This window comes from Monosiga brevicollis, genomic scaffold (genome assembly GCF_000002865.3).
Source record: "Monosiga brevicollis MX1 MONBRscaffold_4 genomic scaffold, whole genome shotgun sequence".
In the NCBI taxonomy this organism is placed as follows: Eukaryota; class Choanoflagellata; order Craspedida; family Salpingoecidae; genus Monosiga; species Monosiga brevicollis.
This window is the reverse complement of record NW_001865041.1, coordinates 1,502,925-1,514,984: the sequence shown is the minus strand read 5'-3', so window position 1 is coordinate 1,514,984 and position 12,060 is coordinate 1,502,925. Positions and strand designations below refer to the sequence as shown.

Below are 12,060 nucleotides of genomic sequence, written 5' to 3'. Positions count from 1 at the left end.
TCGTGGCAGTAGGCGAGACACCCTTGGAGCTGGACAACTCCCACCAACGAATCGTGAGCTCGCGCGGACACACATGACAAAGAATCACAGGATACAGGAAAAAAGAAAAGGGGCGCTTAGCGCGTGACAGTCCAACCAATGCATCGGTCAAGAAGCCAACAGAGTTGGTCAAGAACAGCCGTGCTCGAGCAGAATGGCTCTTTGACCAACACGATTACTCAAACGACTGGACCGGTAACATTAGCAAAACACACAAAAGGGATAGCCCATCATAGCCTTGAGTTTTAAGGCGTGGGCAAGGAATTGGGCCTCGTGAGGCCACAGGGAGGGGTTGGAGGGTGGAGCAGGTGCTCTTTTACATCTCGGTAGGAGGCTGCTGGCTCATGAGAATGTTGAAGCGCTTCTTGAGGGTGACGCGATGGCGGCTGTACTTGTCATCGGGTGAGAAACGAGCTACACACGCAAACACACAATTCACATGGTGAGCTCCGTCAACGTGAAACAACAAACTTGACGGTCAGTCATTCATCAAGCCTGATCTATGGCAAGACTCGGCTTACCAGGATGCGCCGAGATGGTGGGCTGGCCCTTGGGGTCGGTCTTCTAAACAGATGAGCGCATACACCGGAGAAATCAGCCAAAGATCGGACCATGATTACAAAGCGGCTCTGAAAGTGAAGGAAGGAGGAGAGTACACAAGGAGTACAGAAGGGCTCAGTAGAAAAAGTTGACTACACAGGGACGACCATCGCCGCCCCAGTTCAGGGTCTAACATGTGTAAAAACATCGTTGCCCTTCCAAATGATGTACAGGCTCGCGAGCGCGAGAGAGGCCGGTGTGACATGCCATGCCGCATGGCATGGCAAGAAACAAGCCCGCACCCTCCCGCAAAGATCTCGCAACCAATCACTCGTATTCGAGAGGTATCAAAGCACAAAGCATAGTAAGCTTACGTTGAGCGTGTACACACGGTCGCCCGACTCGTTGAGGTAGTACATCAAGAACATGTTGACGGGTCGTCGAGAGAATGCGGTCCGATACGAAAATGCCCCGATACGCGTGGTGGTGGAAGCGCCGTTTCCTCTGCCACTTTGTGTATCATTATGACTGGAAAAGTTTGGTGTGAACGATTCAAAAAGTATCGCAACGTCTCTCGTGTGGGTGTCCCGCGAATGTCAGCTATAAATGTCAGATATACATGTCAGCTATAAATGTCAGAAGTTCTCGTGTGTCATGAGTTGCGAAGATGACGAAGCCAGCTGTGTCGTCATTTCAAGCAGCACGTCACTTTTCCGGTGTACGGCTGGAGTCTTTTGGACTGTCCAGCTTTCTGCACCTCCTTCTGGATAACCCCACCCCCTACAACTGATATGCAAGTGCCACATGATGGCCAGTCCCTTGCTGGCCGCAGCAGCCTTGATTGCAAGTGGATAGCCCGCTGGCGTCACGTCATTCAATAATGCTTTGACGAGGTCAGTGGATGGCAGGCGCCACATGACTTTTGCCTGACTGCAATTGGAATCAGGGCGCCAGTGTCCTGTCGCTGCGCCCGCCTCTTAATCCCCCACCCCCCCACACACACACCCCACCCCCCAGTCAAGTGGTTTGGCCCGGCCCGGAAGTGTCATTTTTCAACTCTCGACCTCACTTGCAATCAAGGAGCTCGACTCGATACTTGACCATCACTCCACAGAACAACCACAACCATCACCATGCCCAACACGACCCACACGATCGCTGTCACTGGTGTGACCGGCAATCTCGGTGCCCTGGCCGTTGAGAAGCTGTTGGCACGCGGTCAGCCGGCGTCCCAGATTGTTGGCCTGGCTCGCACGCCGTCCAAGGCCGCTGCGCTTCAGGCCAAGGGCGTCACGATTCGCACTTTTGACTTTGAGCAGCCCGCGACCACGCTGGCCAGCGCCCTCGCGGGCGTCGACTTTTTGCTGCTCGTCTCGTCGAGCGAGGTCGGCAAGCGCGCGGCGCAACACCAGCATGTCATTGACGCGGCCAAGTCGGCGGGTGTGAAGCTGATCGCCTACACCTCCCTTCTGCATACCGACACGTCGGCCCTGACCGTGCTGCCGGCAGAGCACAACGCGACCGAAGCCGCCCTCAAGGCCAGCGGCGTGCCCCACGTGCTGCTGCGCAACGGCTGGTACAACGAGAACTACGAGAGCTCGATTGGTGGTGCCGTGGCGCAGGGCAAGCTCATGGGTGCTTCGGCTGAGGGCAAGATTGCGTCGGCGTCCCGTGCCGATTATGCCGATGCCGCCGCAGCTGTGCTGCTGGCCGACGATGCCGTTGCACAGCATGCCGGCAAGACATACGAGCTGGCTGGTGATGAGGCGTACACGCTGGCTGAGCTGGCCGGCGAGGTGCAGAAGCAGAGTGGCAAGACGGTCGAGTATGTGCCTCTTGATCGCGATGCCTACAAGGCGGCCCTCGAGTCCATCGGCCTGCCCGAGCCCATTGCGGAGATGCTCGCCGACTCGGACAACGGTGCAGCCCAAGGTGGTCTGTTTGACAACAGCAAGACGTTGAGCGCACTGACGGGCAAGCCTACCACGCCCATTGCCGAGACGGTGGCCGCAACGCTCAAGCAGTAAAAGGCTCTGTTAGCCGCTCTCCCACCCATGTCGGCCGTGCCGTGACAGGGGTCTAGCCCCCCTGTTCTGTTGATTGCTGTCCTGTGATCCATCCTCCGCATTACTACCTGCATCCCATATTTGCAATTTAGCCTGAGAAGCTCATGATTCTTCATCTCCTCCCTTCCTCTGTTCTTGACACATCCTCCCTCTCCTCCCTCTCCTCCCTCTCTTTCTCAGTGTGCGAACGTTCTGTTCTCCATGTCCATCGCGCACAGCAAACATAAACGAAAAGACGTTTTTCTTTGCCCTTTCCATCACTTCGTGATGACCGCGCGCAGGCGTGTTGTGTGCTACAGTAAAAAAAACCGAATCAAGCTACGTTTTCAATTTTTAAAGACGTAACATGAAAAGAAAAAGAAAAAAGAAAAAGAAAAAAATCAAGCGTTTCTTTTTTAGCTGTGCCGAGTTCTTGTAGATGTCCGTCTCTCGGATAATGCCTATGAAGCAGAACAGGCGAAGTGAATGTGAGCAAAAAGCCAGACCCAAGACAATGAATGGTCCAAGAATTGGAAAAAGCAACAGAATGTTCACAAAGTACAAGTGGTGAGGCAGTAAAATGCTCAGGGGCCTTGGTAATCGACAAGTACACAGGTTAGCCCCGCCGCTATTCCAGAGGCGCTCACGCGGAGACGTCCTGTTAGCAGCGTTGACTGGTTTGTGTTTCAGAGTCTTCAACTGTTTCCTCATAGCAACTGCCTCACCAGACATCACAAACAAGAAACACGTGCGAGCCAATGGGCGGAGAGTTTCGACATAAACAAGTTCAACTCACCACAAGAACACGGCGCAGCTAGCCATCCATTGAGAATGGCGGTTGCTCCTCATCGACTCGTAATGACTCGATGAAAGGCAACCGCCATTCCCGACCTTGATGAGAGTCGTGCTTGTTGGGCTTGAAAAATGCCACTGGCAGCCTTGCAGGCCGCACTTGTATGCGCACTCGTGGCCGTTATGGTCCGCAGTTCACCCACGTTGAGTTGCATGAGGAAGAACTTTGAATAGAGCAGGCATGTAAAAACCGGCGTTGAACTATTGCAAACCGATGCTCAATGTTTGATGTTCAAAGTGTAATTAAGCGTAGAGTATCAAAACGTCAGCGAAAATGGTGGTGACCCCCGCGCCGTGCCAGCGCCGCCATCAAAATGATCAAAAGGCCGACCACAAGTCGCACGTTGGGGCAGAGGGCGGCGGCCAGGCCAGGAAACGATCATCGTGAGCAGCAGATTGCTGAGAGGCAGTTGGAGAAGGCAGCTTCGACAACACCATGGCTACTTGCTGACGCTGGCGTTTGGACCCAACCACCTCTTTAAGGCCATAGCCCAAAGGTCTGCAAAGCGCTTTTGACCCATTCATCTGCGAAACAATCGCCTGTCCCCATCTTTTCATTCTGAACACTCCTTTGTTTCGTTGATTTTTTCACTTCACACACACATCTCTCTCTCTCTCTCTCTCTCTCTCTCTCTCTCTCTCTCTCTCTCTCTCTCTCTCTCTCTCTCTCTCTCTCTCTCTCTCTCTCTCTCTCTCTCTCTCTTTCATCTCTCTCTCTCTCTCTCTCTCTCTCTCTTTCTGTGTTGGACAACAATCAAAATTCATGTGTGGGCGTGTTGTTGGAGTGTTTGGTGTAAAAGCCCATGCCGCCTTATGACTTTATATGTGTGCGTGTGTGTGTGGTTGGTTCTTGTTGTTTGATTTTTTTTTGATTTTTTTCCCGTAGAGAGATCGTTGGCTGTGTGGCTTCTTGGCTGCCATTGTGGTCTTTGTACCAGACGCGTTCTGTTCCTCGTGAGAGGTGGCACCCGAACGGAGGGGCAGAGAAGTATTAGACTTTGTGCCAGCGATTAGCAATCATCCCCGCCTTGGTGCTGTGTTCTGAGGAAAGAATTGGGTCGTCATCCCGTCAAAGTTCACATGTACACACAAGCCGCTGTCATGCCGCGACTTCAGCTCAGAACCCAAGACGCCACGCTTGCAAAAGCCATGTCCTTTGGCTTGCTGTGGCTGATCGCGGCCAGCCTCAGCTCACCCATGATGGCCAACGCCGCTACCATCAACGACGAGTGCGCGATGCCAACTGAGACGACGGCGCTCGCTGACCCCGACGGTAAGCGTGCCTTGTTCCGCATCGCTCGCCCAGAAAAGGGTGTCGCATGAGAACCGCAGCTCATGGATCCCGTGCTGTCCGCCAATCTTGCCTCACAGGCTTCAAGGAGGAGTGCGATACTACCTGCAATGAATATTTCTCGACCGCGCTGGGACAGGAAGAAAAGGCGCGCTATTGCCGTGCCGCTTGCTCGCTCTATGTGCATACCGTCTCCCACGACTTTTGCTCCTGCAACTGCTACACGTCGGTTGGCCTCGTCAACGCTGAGTACATCAAGGCCTGTCTCACGGGCTGTGGCCTAGCAGATGAGATCAGCGGCCAGGCCCAGGCCGTCGAACCCACCCCCACCGCCGACCCCAATCCTTCAACGACCAATTCAGGCATTGACATCCAACCCGCCACCATCAACAGCGATTACCAGCGCGACTGCCGGGACGCAGATGCAGAAACCCTTCACATGTATTTTCCTTCCGAAACTGCCACCCTGCGGTGCGGCGCCCTCATCCAGGCCGAGACTTGCCAGCGTGATGTAGTGCGCAAGCTTTGTGCTGCCTCCTGTGCTGCCTGCCTGACCACGCCTGCCCCTACCACGCCCGCCTCAACCACGCCGGAGACCGAGAGTGGACTTGATACCGCCCATGCATCTTGGAGCGATGTTCGCTTGGCCCTTGAAATGATTTGCCTGGCCCTTTTGTGCATCTCCTTGATCGTGATTGTCGTGCTCTACCGTCGCCTGCGTTCGGAGCGCCGCCAGCTTGTCGCCTTGCCCGCGGAGAAAGAACCCAGCGCGAAAAAAAGCATGGAGATGGGTTTCGTGTCTCGCACTCTCAACGAGGCGGACTTGGATGCGGCTGGTGATTACGTTTTTGATGCCCATTACAGCTTGAGCGAAGCGCTCCACCGCCTCGAGCCTGTGCAGAATCCCCACTACGCACCGCCTTCAAGTCATGCGATGCGTGCCTCCCAATCGGAAGACTACTGGATGATTCAGGGTGGCTCGCTTTATCAAGCCCCAACCGCAGAGTCCGAGTCCATGGTATAACCTGGTTTTCAAAATTGTTTGAACTCCCTCTCTCCACCCTCAAGCCTTTCCCAGCAACCTTCACCCAGACAGCAGTGCTGACGCATCAAGTGTTGATTAAATTCTGGATGTTTCTTAGCGCCGGAATCGACAAAGACAATGCTGTGAACAAGGTTGCAGAGGCTTTTGCGACTACTGCCCAATCACGCCAGACCTAGAGTGACGGCTTTCCGGGTGGCATCTGCAAACATCACACTTTGGTCTATCGTTGACTGCGACGCTGGCGCTCTTGGACTTCATTCCAAGCCCGTCTGCCAACCCAGCCGATCAAGTCAAACGTGAGTGCGTCAGCGTTTTGTGATTTATTTTGTTCTTCCTGGAGGAAGAATAAAAAAATAAAATATCAAGCCAGAGCCATGTTGTCTTTTGAAGCTTGACAGGCGTTTTGTTGTGTGCCTCTGGCTCCTTCTGTTTTAGTTTTTGTTTTGTTTTTTTCTTGGGGGAGGCGGGGACGTATGCGTGCACAACGGCTCGCTGCATTCAATGTGGCGAGGAAACTCTCGGATCTGGGCCGAGCCCGTCTGAGGAGCTTCCTGCCCTAGCCTAAACCCCCTGCTACCTGCTAATTCCATCGACATAATTCACATGCAAAACGTACCGAAAGGCATTGGCAATCTGAGATGCGCTCTGTTCGTACTGAAAGACGTGGCAGATGTGTTCGTCATTGTGCTGACGAATCACGAAACCAAAATGTCTACGCAGATCAAACGTTGTGAGAAGAAAGGGGGCAGCCTGCACACGAGGCGCATGGACACAAGGTGTATCAGGCCTTAGCGCTCACGTATGCATGGAAGGATCAAATGCGCATTGACTGATACGCTGCAGCGGGAAGTGCTGCAAAGAGCCGCCTGGCTTGGCTGATTGCACAGACGATCGCCGCCGGATGCTTTTTTTCTGTGAGGTCAATCCATGCAATAAGCATGGTGGCATGTACCGGCGCGCGTGCAGCTCAGGGCATCACGTCGGCGGTTGGGTTGTGTGTCGCCTCAACAGCTTGATTCAAGGATGGCGTAACGCTTTTGTTGTGCGCTGCAGGCTCTGGCGTACCTGAATGATTTCCTGCTCAACCAGTCGAATTCCAGCTGGGGACACCTGAGTAAGGGATGAGCACAGAAGAGGAACATGATCAGAGCTTGGGCTGAATGGGTTGGGCACGAGATGAGATGAGAGGGACAAAGAGAGTGACTGGAGGGGTGTGCAATTTGGACCTGCAGCTCATAAGGGGTAGGCTTTTTGATTCGGCGTTCCTTTCGCAGTCGCAAGACCTAGCAGCACATGTCGGGGCGCAGCGGTCAATACCAACAACAGTGTGCTCGTTGTTATTGATACAGGCCATAGAACAGTAGTCGTGGAACAGGAGCTACGCGATACCTCGCGGATGGCAAGCTGAACTCGCTCGTCACTTCGAAGTGAATTGACAGAGACGGAACCGAGGAAGCTGCCGCATGGCAAAGTCGTCCAGGGTTGGCCAAAGTTAAACAACGCACTTCTGCACAAAAATTGGGGTTGCAAAGGTAAAACAGCGCCCAATCCTGCTGACGCACCCGACAGAAAATGTCTCAAAGTCGCGTGTGTAGCGATCAAATTCCGTGAGGGCTCCTATCAACATGCATGAGTCACTGATCAGCTGATGCATATAGAATTCATGTCGCGCTATGATAAGAAGGTTGGTGCTTATGACCCACCCCGGGATATCGTGGATGCCCGCAAGCTAGTAGCCATATCTTGACTCCCACGGCCCACGCGCCGACCAGATGAGGCCTGCCCTGCCACGGCTTGAGACTGTGCTTGCCGGGCCAAACGCATGTCCTCTTCTTCTTGTAGCTTACGCGCCAACATTTCATCGGCCGTCAATGCAGCGGTAGCCTACAGGCACGCTCGCAACCCCAAAAGAAAGAAATTAACACGCATGTCCCGATTGTCCTGATGAGATGGCCAAATACTTGCACGCATCCGGGAAGCAGCCAGGCTGTGCCCACAAAGCGTGTGAATCAAAGCAAGGCCAAGACGAGCACGAGCTCGCACCCTGCCATGTGTTTCGCCGCCCTTGGCACTCGCAGCCGCTGCACGCTCCTCCTCCTCCTGCAGACGCCGGGCCAGCTCCTCATCACCCTACGTGTGGACCCATTGGGAAGATGAAATGATCGGGTCTGGACTTGGCATGCGTGATTGAAAAGTCGTAGCACCAGTCAGGACGAACGTCAGGCTCAGATTGTAGCACCACGACAAAATTGCCCGGGAAGGTGCCGGCTTGTGATGTTGTCAGGTTAGCACCTGCGGTGGGTAGACAAACAATGAGAAGGCAGCCACGACACGAAATGCCGCAGAAGGTCACACGCTCCCTCCTTCCTGACTGCAGGTCGAAAAGTCAAAGTTGATAAAATCGAAAAAGGACCCAGGAAAGGTCCCCCTCCCTGCTAGTCTCACCGATATACCAGCCGTCCTCGCCTTGCTCAGTCACATAGATGAGATCGCCTAGTCACCCAGTACGCGGCATGAATCGACCCTCATGATCAAACGCAGAGGTGTTCCGCAATCAGCTGGCATTGGCTCAAAGCGCACCTTTTCTCAGCGTCAGCTCATCCACCTCCTTCGCATCATAGGGGTACGCAGCAACAAAGTTGGGTACGGCCTTTTCGGGGTCAATCTCGATCTCAAACGCGTCCTGCTCGTCTGTCACCTCGTACTCTTCTTCAGCGCCTGCACCACCGCCAGCTGATGGTAAACCCTCAGATCCCCGAGGCGAGGGCTTGCCAAACGGGTTGTCCCATCCAGAGGGTCGGCGCGCTTTCTGATTGTGCGTCGCCATCACGTTGCCTCGGCGCGCAGAGGATACACATGTACAGCGGCAGGCGCTATCGAGTACGCCCTCAAATCTGAATCGCAACCCTCGAGCCAAAGTTTGAGCAGGTAGCAAAGTGCTCTTTTGCTACTCCACCAGATAAAACCACCACCCCTCCTTCCCTCTGCCGAGGCGCGAACTGAGCCCGTCCGTGTCACGCCGCCGGCTCCAGGTCCTTCCAAAAGCTCGGGAACTGAAAAAGACCCTTTTTCGTGGCTTTATACTTTCGAGTTGCACAAATTCATGAAAGAGGGGGGAACCAGGAAAAGTCAGACAAGTGAATTGTCAGCATGTGAAGGCTGTCACACACACACACACATACGCACACACACACACACACACACACACTTGCTCGCTGAAATTTAATTTATCTTTTCTCTGCACGAACGACTGTGGCAGAGGGGTGGGGGAGGGGTTGATCGTGACCAGGACCTTGGGCTGACAGAGGTGGCGTGGGGGTGGTGATAAGAGTGGCTAGGGGAAAGTAGGACTGCTACAATTTGAGAAAAAGGGAGAAGCTGGGACATTGCCAGGATGGGGGCTGGAAGATCGTGTTGGCACACATGGGTCCAGGGCATTCGAATGGCCCGTGTACCTCATGGTCCGTGGAGGGATCTGTACCCCTGGCGCCATTACAGCAGCCAGCTGGCTCGCTCAGGCGTAGCCGCTGCTCGGCTGGACCATGCCCGTTGGATTGCAACTGCTGCTTCACCGAGCGCGTCAGCCAAAACCCTTTATCAGCATCAAACGGACTGCATAGAGCAGTCCCTGACTGCCTTTGGGCAGCACGACCGCGTGGCCGTGAGCATGCCCACGGGCTCGGGTAAAACAGTTGTGTTCAGCCACCTTCTCGCCCGCCTTCCAGCCCCAACGCCATCACAGCACAAAGTGCTGGTGCTTGCACACCGCACCGAACTTCTGGCACAGGCCAAGCGACAAATTGAGGCCCACAACCCCAACTTGCGCGTCGACATTGAGGGAGGACATGCACATGCTGATGTAGATGCTGCTGATGTGATCGTGGCCTCCGTACCCACACTCGGGCGGCCCAGCTCCGTGCGCCTCAGCCGCTTCGACCCAGCCGAATTCAAGCTGATCATCATTGACGAGGCCCATCATGCCGCTGCCTCAACCTACAAGCGCATCCTCCACCACTTTTTCGACGAAAACCGCAGCAACCCCTATGATGTCAAGCTGTGGGGCTGTTCCGCCACGCTACAGCGTCACGATGGACTGGGCTTGGACGATGTCTTTGATACTATTGCCTACTCCGTGTCCCTGGAAACCTTGCTTGACGAGGGCTTTCTGGCGCCGGTTCGAGGCATGAAAGTCGACGTTGACCTCAAACTGGATCAAGTGCGCATTCGCAAGGGCGAGTATGACCCCGCAGAGCTGAGTCGGCTGGTCAATACCAACGCACAGAACGAGCTTGTCGTTGAACAGTGGCGTCGGTACTGCCAGAACGAGCGGCGATCTACTTTGGTTTTTGGAGTGGACATTCGTCACGTCCTCGATCTGCAGGAACAGTTCAAGTCGGGTGGAGTCCAAGCAGAGAGCATTACATCTCTCACTCCCAACGCCGAGCGTAAACGGATCCTGCAAGCGTTTTCCGACGGCGAGTTTCCTGTTCTCCTCAACTGCACCGTTCTGACGGAGGGCACGGATTTGCCCTGCGTCGATGCCTTGATTATGGCCCGGCCCACGCGGAGCCACACTCTTTTTGTTCAGATGCTAGGCCGTGGCCTCCGCCTCCATCCGGACAAGAAGGATTGCTTGGTTATTGATGTTGCCAACACTTTTGCAAGCAACTCCCTGAGTAGCCGCATGGCCACCCTTATGGGTCTCAAATTCACGGCCGAAGACGATGGTGCGGCCCATGCACACGCGATCGCGCCTCTATCTGTGTGACTGTGTCTGTGCACGTCAAACAGCTCTAAGAATCACCTGACTCCGTCCTGTCTTTTCAAAGCGCTCGAGCCTGACCACATGGGTTTGCATTGGATATGCACCTTCCCTTCTCCATGTCTGCACAGAACTCATCGAGGCCTCGGAGTCATCTGATTCGCAAGAGAAGAAAACGGAACCCGCCAAGCCTCAAGTCGAAAATTCGGCAAGTTTTCTTGCCCGGCACCTGCCTTCCCCGTGCGAAGCACAAGCTGACTCAGTTCATTTTCTCTTACGGCCCCTTTGCTGGCCCTGGCTCGCCACCGCGTTTTCCATGCCTGCCTCTTTCGTGGCCCATGATCCCTCTCTATCCATAGATTCCCACGGGCGCATTCGGCAACATTACGATGGTAAATTTGCCGCCCAATGCTTGTTTACAGCAACAACTGGCTTGGTTGATAACATCCCTGCACCTCTGTTTGTTGACATCAGACGGCCGCAGAGGTTGACTTGTTCAAGGATACCACGCTACGAAACCCTTTTATTGAGGTGCGTGGCGGATAGGCACAGTGGCAACAGTCGGTGGTACACCATAGCTCACAGCTGAGCCATGGTTCGCCTTGCCAGAGTAAACTGCTGTGGGCATATGGATATCACTTGCTCAACGTCAAGGGGGTTGGCATCATTTGCATGTACGAGGAGGAACAAGGTCTGTCATCCGTCTGGTCTTGATGGCCATGCCCTATGACTCGTGGAGCTTTGCTGGCAATGGCTTCACTCTTCCCTCACGACCTCTTATACTTTAGCCTGGAAAGCTTTTCTCATTCCGGAGCATGGGGCGCGCGGGCAAGTCCGATACTTTGATCTGCAGGCCACCAGCAAGGCACACGCCTGCCAAGCCTTGCAAACGTGGTATATGCGCGTGGCCCCGAGCCAATTCATGGTAAGTTCAAGATATTGCTGTGCCAGGGTCGTCTCGTCGTCGCCCGAGGATGAAAATGTCTACATAAACGGGTCATCTCCATTGCATTCCAACATGTTTGACAAATACAGCTGGCCTACAAGCTCTTTCAGCGTCGCCATGAATTCAAGAAGGAGCCGGCCTCACCAGCACAGTTGGCCCTGCTGCGTCGCCTTCAGCCTTGGGCAAAGTACGCCAGCCGCAACCTGGGCCTGGAGCGTGGCTTTGCTCATCTGTTCTTTTGGATTTTGTGCGTGGCGAACTTGTAGAGCGAACGCCCAAGTGTCCAAGCTGGAAGCCGCTGAACAGATTGACGCCTTGCTTGTCCGACGAAAGGTCAAGCGCGTCTTGACCAAGCTTCGCCCCAAGCAGACCAAACCCACGGAGGCGTTGCTGGAAGCCTTTTAGACACCTGCCTTATTTAGGTTTGTCGTTTTTAGAGTACCATGCTTGCCTCGGCAAAGCACAGCTTGGGTTCTTATCCCACCCCATGTATCGAAGCAGGCTGAGCCTGTTATCAACAATCGATGCGTGACATGACAT

At 54.4% G+C, this 12,060-nt stretch overlaps 5 protein-coding genes across 5 annotated transcripts; 3 read left to right on the top strand and 2 right to left on the bottom strand.

Moving 5' to 3' along the window:
* Positions 1-355: 355 nt before the first annotated feature.
* Positions 356-1,007, bottom strand: MONBRDRAFT_14965 (uncharacterized protein; the record flags this gene model as incomplete). Its single annotated transcript, XM_001743695.1, has 3 exons — positions 356-453; positions 561-603; positions 954-1,007. The coding sequence occupies 3 exons, from the start codon at positions 1,005-1,007 to the stop codon at positions 356-358; spliced, it is 195 nt and encodes a 64-aa protein (XP_001743747.1).
* A 632-nt stretch (positions 1,008-1,639) lies between these two features.
* On the top strand, positions 1,640-2,749 carry MONBRDRAFT_36236 (uncharacterized protein). The gene has a single exon (XM_001743942.1). The coding sequence runs from the start codon at positions 1,713-1,715 to the stop codon at positions 2,604-2,606; it is 894 nt and encodes a 297-aa protein (XP_001743994.1). The 5' UTR covers positions 1,640-1,712; the 3' UTR covers positions 2,607-2,749.
* Positions 2,750-4,341: 1,592 nt separating this feature from the next.
* Positions 4,342-5,791, top strand: MONBRDRAFT_36235 (uncharacterized protein; the record flags this gene model as incomplete). Its single annotated transcript, XM_001743941.1, has 2 exons — positions 4,342-4,749; positions 4,848-5,791. Exons 1-2 carry the CDS (start codon positions 4,557-4,559, stop codon positions 5,789-5,791), a joined length of 1,137 nt encoding a protein of 378 aa, XP_001743993.1. The 5' UTR covers positions 4,342-4,556.
* Positions 5,792-6,097: 306 nt separating this feature from the next.
* On the bottom strand, positions 6,098-8,842 carry MONBRDRAFT_31555 (uncharacterized protein; the record flags this gene model as incomplete). The annotated part of the gene is made up of 12 exons (XM_001743694.1): positions 8,393-8,842; positions 8,258-8,305; positions 8,031-8,104; positions 7,856-7,942; positions 7,516-7,696; positions 7,375-7,483; positions 7,202-7,268; positions 7,039-7,095; positions 6,878-6,922; positions 6,612-6,724; positions 6,429-6,524; positions 6,098-6,146 (listed from the first exon to the last, which is right to left on the bottom strand). Exons 1-12 carry the CDS (start codon positions 8,637-8,639, stop codon positions 6,098-6,100), a joined length of 1,173 nt encoding a protein of 390 aa, XP_001743746.1. The 5' UTR covers positions 8,640-8,842.
* Positions 8,843-9,206: 364 nt separating this feature from the next.
* MONBRDRAFT_36233 (uncharacterized protein) lies at positions 9,207-10,580 on the top strand (the record flags this gene model as incomplete). Its single annotated transcript, XM_001743940.1, has 1 exon — positions 9,207-10,580. One exon carries the CDS (start codon positions 9,207-9,209, stop codon positions 10,578-10,580), a length of 1,374 nt encoding a protein of 457 aa, XP_001743992.1.
* Positions 10,581-12,060: the final 1,480 nt, after the last annotated feature.